Source organism: Neodiprion lecontei, chromosome 2 (assembly GCF_021901455.1).
Source record: "Neodiprion lecontei isolate iyNeoLeco1 chromosome 2, iyNeoLeco1.1, whole genome shotgun sequence".
Classification (NCBI taxonomy): domain Eukaryota; kingdom Metazoa; phylum Arthropoda; class Insecta; order Hymenoptera; family Diprionidae; genus Neodiprion; species Neodiprion lecontei.
In genome coordinates, this window is record NC_060261.1 from 4,538,145 (window position 1) to 4,544,558 (window position 6,414).

At 42.0% G+C, this 6,414-nt stretch overlaps 1 protein-coding gene across 1 annotated transcript; it reads left to right on the forward strand.

The window, feature by feature from the left end:
* The first annotated feature begins 2,890 nt into the window (after nt 1-2,890).
* On the forward strand, nt 2,891-5,536 carry LOC107227326 (myrosinase 1-like). Its single transcript, XM_015668437.2, has 8 exons — nt 2,891-3,024; nt 3,093-3,193; nt 3,309-3,442; nt 3,527-3,860; nt 3,943-4,279; nt 4,511-4,631; nt 4,717-4,958; nt 5,019-5,536. Exons 1-8 carry the CDS (start codon nt 2,975-2,977, stop codon nt 5,167-5,169), a joined length of 1,470 nt encoding a protein of 489 aa, XP_015523923.2. The 5' UTR covers nt 2,891-2,974; the 3' UTR covers nt 5,170-5,536.
* The last annotated feature ends 878 nt before the right edge of the window (nt 5,537-6,414 follow it).

Here is a 6,414-nt window from a genome sequence, read left to right on the forward strand (position 1 = left end):
CTCCCCAGAGATTATTTCGATTTCCTTTCAAGAAACTCTGCAGCGAGGTGGTGACGCCTGGCGGCTGTGACTCGACTCGTGGAGAAGCAACAGGTGCCTCGTGGCTGGATGAAAGAGACGGACGGAAAGGGAGAGCGAGATGGAGACCAGAGAGAGAATGGTACCTACGGAAGAACTCGGAGTCGTGCCTCGAGGCGCAGGAATCGTTCATGGAATTATTGAAAACCGCGCAACGTTTGCAATTAGGTATATATAACCTTATACCAACGCGTATAAGATACCTGTGTCTGAATCCCCGGGTTATTATCGAATTGCGCTACGGTATTACGTTTGCTTAGCTTAATTCGTTCTCATGCATCGGAGGTAAGAAACATGCAACGGTATATATATATATATATATATATATATATATATATATATATATATATATATCGGTGCAAACAGGATCGCTGATGTACAAGTAACCAGCAACGCAGCATATTTGTTTGATTTCTTTGAAAACATCAATTTTCCACCACCAATGGTAGGTATTATTATTCTTGGATCACTAATCGTTGACACTTGGTGCAACTTCTTCGAGCTATTACGCGTCTCCGATCTTCATCATCCGGTAAACAAATTGACAGATTGGCGATATGTATCGTGAAATCTTTCGAACGCTTTTTAATTCTCCTTCGAAAGAATCTTACATACTCTCCAATTACTTAAGATCCCGATGAAAGCGGAGTGAAATTTTCTTTCATCCAATTGTCTTCTGTTATAAAAGTTGTACCAAAGAAAGTGCTAAAACAGGATCCTCGCATGGTCTTGCAATGGTTTGCAGCTGAGCTTTTAAACGACAATTACAGTATTGATTTCGGTATTTGCTGATTGGGTTGATGCGGCAAGTTCGTGTATCGTGGCGTCAGAATGTCTTCGCTCAATTTTCGGACAGAATTCAGGGGATAATTGAGAGGTTCCGCGATGTCCGGAGATTCATTCATCCGAGATATGCAAAAATTTCTCCGCGTTACATTGACGCGATGACGCGGATACGCGCCTTTGTGTTTGCGTAATTTTTTCGGCGATGGTGTTCACCCGCAGGAATTTATATGGTTACATGTGTGTATAAAAACACACATGCGTGCGCCTACACTTTTACATTCTCGGCGAGTTTGATACATGACGAGGCAGGATTTTGCAACGAGTTCGCGAAAAACGACAACCGTTACCTTCATTGTCGATTCGACGACTCGCTTAACCGTGTATCAAAATCCCGAACTGACATCGGTATGGGTAGACGTACACGCGGTTTGTATCCGCGAAGAGATTCGCGGAGCGAACGTAAGGTTCTTTCTTTTTACTTGAGCCTTGTTCGTTTTGCCGTTTTCTCTTCTCCTTTATTTTTCACTTTTTTTTCCTACTGTAATTCGAATGAAAATCAGATAGTCCACATTGCGCCCAGAGCCACTGACGTGGATGCAGGCTGTGCCTATAAACTCTGGCACAAATTGTTGCCGTCGCAAATGATGTCTAAACGGCCCTAATAACTGGGCGTTATGTGGTCGGTCGGTACGACGGATAAACACCGACACAAACAACAACGTCTACCTTAGGCGTCGCACGCATTCCTGTATATTAACAACCCTCACCTACACTCGCAATACAACCCGGGTACCTATCCTCGGACGTGTTTACCGCGAACAAACAAACAAACAAACAAAGAGATGGATAAAGGGAGATAGACGTGCGAGGGGAACGAGTGGAAACGAGACGACGGTGAAAAAAGGTAACTATCGGAACCAATTTTCGAACCGCTGAAAAAAATTAAGACCCCTTAACGCCGCGCGGACTTCTTCGTTTAACTTCACTCCTCTAATCACAAACGTAAACGTAATTGCGCTTGACCCAACTTCAACGGACTTGATGCGCGCACACTTTTAGATCTAATTGTGTGTGGGTTATACGGATATATCTGGATACGCAAACTGTACTTTTCTTAGTACTTTCTTTCTGTCTACGCTGAGAAAATTTTGTAGCAACGCTTGCTACTTTAACGTGGTGATCGATACTATGCGCCAGTATAGTTGTTGGAACTATGGATCGTAGCGTCTGATACTTGAAAATTTAGTAACCGTTGGCATTTATATAGTAACGGATGCTATGCAACAACTCGATTGCCGTTACTCTACAATATACACTGTGTTACGTGGCATTAAATACTAATTTTCGCAACTTGAACTGAACTATTTTGCGGAAACGTAAACGGGTCGAATTTCTTACGGATTTCTCGGTGGATCTGCGATTCTTCAAATTTGGATTACATTTGTTTAAAATTTCGGAAAACATCTCGAAATCTAGACGTCTAGTTGTTCAACTCCGATAATAATCATTCAAAAAGAAATATCTTGACTATTAACGTTCGGTTTTAACTGACAGAAGATTTTCATTTGTGTTCAAAATTATTTCTCGTAACCATGCATGCGAAGCGGAAAAGCTATTGTCTAGATCACTGCAGATTAGTCATGATTTCAACCTCAAGTTTTACCTCGAATAACTGCAATATCTTACGCAACGAGGTTTGGCAACCTAACGATTTTTGCTACCAATGTTTGTCCAACTACGCATGTATGTTATCGGGTATGTTATCAGATTGCCACGCACGTTCTCCGTGCGTTTTGCACGAAAACGACGAATGTCAAGAGATAACCCCGCCCTTGACCTTTTTATCAGAATTTCAAACTAATCATGTCTTCCGTAGGGCGTCTTATTATCGTCTTAGCAAGCCACCCACAATTTATATAACGTACTTTGTACTACATTCAAACTGATATAACTTGACTAAATCTTCTATTCCGTATAAGAATATATATGTACGACATGGGTGACCAGCGTTAGTACTGTATAGCTGTTCGTTAGAGACGTACACTGCAATATATTCTCTGCTTCGACCTACGAGAAAATCATATTTGTACTGTATCGAATTTAGGAAGTCATGAAGAATTCCTGGATCATTGTGACCATTTGCTGGGCGATTTCCTGGAAGTCAGTTTGATCGGTATTCCGAAATAACGATGTTAGAATCGATTCCAGAATTATTTTTATTTTTCTAGGGCCGTTCATTGCGAAGTCGCAGCTTTAACGTTTCCCAAAAATTTTAAAATCGGAGTTTCCAGTTCGTCTTATCAAATTGAAGGAGCTTGGAACGTCGACGGTACGGTTTTTACGCTTTAATCATTCAGCAATTAAAATCGAATATATTTCTTATTCCGATTCGAATTACGTGCTCGCTTGTTTCTTAACGACGATTTTTTTCCACTTCTCCTCAGGCAAGAGTCCGAGCACTTGGGATTTTTTGACGCACAATCAATCGTCGCGTATCGCTGACCGAAGTAACGGAGACCTTGCCTGCGATTCGTACAACAAATACAAAGAAGATGTACGATTGATCAAGGAACTCGGGGTAAGCTACCGAATACAACCTTCCGTTCATTCGCTATTCGCGACTAACTTCACGCCGCGGCGCCGTCGTAATATACGTTTTCAGTTCGATAGCTATCGGTTCTCCATCAGTTGGCCACGGATAATTCCGAATCCCTTGACCAATGTGACGAACGAAGCTGGCATACGGTACTATAAAAACTTGATCAACGAATTACTGGCCAACGGTATAGAACCCGTAGTAACGATGTATCACTGGGATCATCCACAAATTATTGAAGATATGGGAGGATGGACGAACGAGCTGATGGTCGATTGGTTTGTGGATTACGCGAGAGTTATTCTTCGAGAGCTTGGACCAAGCGTTAAACTATTTTCAACAATTAACCAGCCAGCTGTTTTGTGTGAAATGGGCTACAGCAATGTGCCAATAGCACCAGGTCTCTGCCAAGTCCCTTAGTTTCAAAATCAAGGTATGAAAAATTATTTCCAGTACTTTGTCAAGAGCGGTGATCTTTTCAGGCAAGAATCTGAGTGCCAGAGAAAAATACCTGTGCGGCCATAACATTCTAAAAGCTCATGCCAGAGTCTATCACATGTACGACGAAGAGTTCCGTCCAACTCAGCAGGGCCAAATCGGCTTGGTTGTTATGACAAAGGCTTTTCTACCCGTTAACACCAGCGACAAAGTCGCTGCAGAGAGGGAATTTCAATTGTCAAGTGACTGGATAATGCATCCAATTTTTCTTGGTGACTATTCCGAGGTGGTAAAAACGCAAATTGCTGAGATCAGCAAAGCCGAGGGCCGTGCAGCATCAAGCTTGCTAGAATTTTCTCCCGAGTGGATATCTTACATCAAGTTTGTATCCCTCTGCTCTATTGTTAGATTCCAATGAAAGATTCACAGAACCCAAATTTTTCATCATCCACATTCCAGGCTTCTGTTATTCCTGTCGGAATAATTGTTCGCCAGAATAGAAACACCCTCATCAATCCTTGTCTCGCATGCTTATAACATCCGATACGATTATCAATTTCTACTCGATCCAATTATCGTACAGAAATATCTAATATCAGCGTTGCTTTATAGCGGGACATCCGATTACTACGGCATGAATCATTACACGAGCGTATTTGTGTCCTCTGCCGACATGGATCGCGAAAATAGTCGCTATCCAAGGAATACTACGGAATCAATTGCATGGTTTCGGGTGAATATCGTGAAAAGTTGACTCGTTGAAAATCTCTGAAATATCAATCTTTATTCCACATTCTCAAATTACCCCGGAGTTTCAGATGGTACCCGAAGGGTTTGGCCACGTACTCCGGCAAGTGAAAAACCTCTATGGCAACCCGAAGGTGTTCGTCCATGAAAATGGATACCCTGACGAAAGTGGATTGAATGATCACAAGAGAATGGATTACCATCGCGCTTACCTGAAAGAAATGCTCATTGCCATCAAACGTGACGGTTGTCGAGTTGAACGATACATGGCCTGGAGTCTGCTGGATAGCTTTGAATGGCACAACGGTTACACGTAAGCGATATCGCCAATAGATATCTCGATGACGATACGTTAATATCCGATTATTTACAGACTGAATTTCGGCATGTTCGCCGTAGACTCAAACAGTCCTCACAGGAATCGAACTGCTAAACTCTCCTCGCATTGGTGGAAACAAGTGCTTCGAACGCGCAGGCTTGATGACGTCCCAGCAGTTAATTCTACCAACGAAAGACAGCCTTAGTAACGACTCGATTCCGAAAACATTCACCGAATACTCGGCAGGTTGATCAACGACGGAATAAAACCAGGCATTCACCCTGCAAAATTCCCAACGCTGCATGTATTTCAGTCAATATTAAACTAATTGAACATTTCCTTAAATACTTGTTAACCGATACTGCTGGCTGTACGCAATGGAGTATAAATAATGAAGCATAATTAAATGGAATTTTACGCTAAGGGAAAACCTCATCTATCGCTGCAACCGAATTAGAAATCTGCTGCACCTTACTCACGTGAAAATTAATTAATCTTAACTTTGGTTGACCCAATTGAATTTGTAATTATTTTGTGCATCCAAGGCTAAAATAAAATTCAATTGAGACGAGTGTACCTGTATACCAGCGAAATGGCGTTATAATTCAGTCAAGACATTGGAACGAGTAGAAATGAAACGAGAGAATAAGGAACTGTAAGAACCAACTTTCAAGTTGCTCTGAAAAATTAATATCTTCCGAAGCTATGCGGACTCCTTCGTTTAACTACACGGCTCTAATCACACAGTCAACGTAATTGCGTTCGACCCAACTTCAACGGGCTTAACGTGCACACAATTTTGGATACACGCGTAAAGCACGTACGGCCAACACATTAGGGTAAAAAAAAAAAAACCATATTTCTATCAATCCTTTCACCTCCTTCAACCTGCAGGCACCGAACGCATGGGAGCTGAAATTCTTCCAGATAGTTATTCATTTTCCATCTTGTAACGGACGTTAGTGACGTACAAGACGCACACGTGCACGAAGGTATTTTTCTCCACCTATACATGACGTACGCATTCAAATCGGTAGATATATTTGCATCCGTTTCTGTCTCCTACATCGCCCTGCGTATAATATAATAATGAATTTCTACTCGTTATATGACGCGTTATATATGCAGGGGTCTCTAATTGCTGCATATACGCACGGCGTTTAACAGTGCGCAAGTAATATACGATCTGTTGAGGAGGGCGGGACGGGGGAATTAAAAAGCAATATCTTGAAATTGTAAGAGTTTGATTAAATTCCGTATATACGTGCACTCAGCAGGTGATGCGGGTATGCGCATTGGGCATATTTATGACACTACCTTCGCAGGGACCAATAGGAAACGTATAAATTTAATCAGAATCGAAACCCCTGCGTCAGAAACATGCAGCGTGTATAACTCATCGCATGTCTCAGTTCTCCGGACGTGTTTCACGTCAAACGTCGTGCGAGAA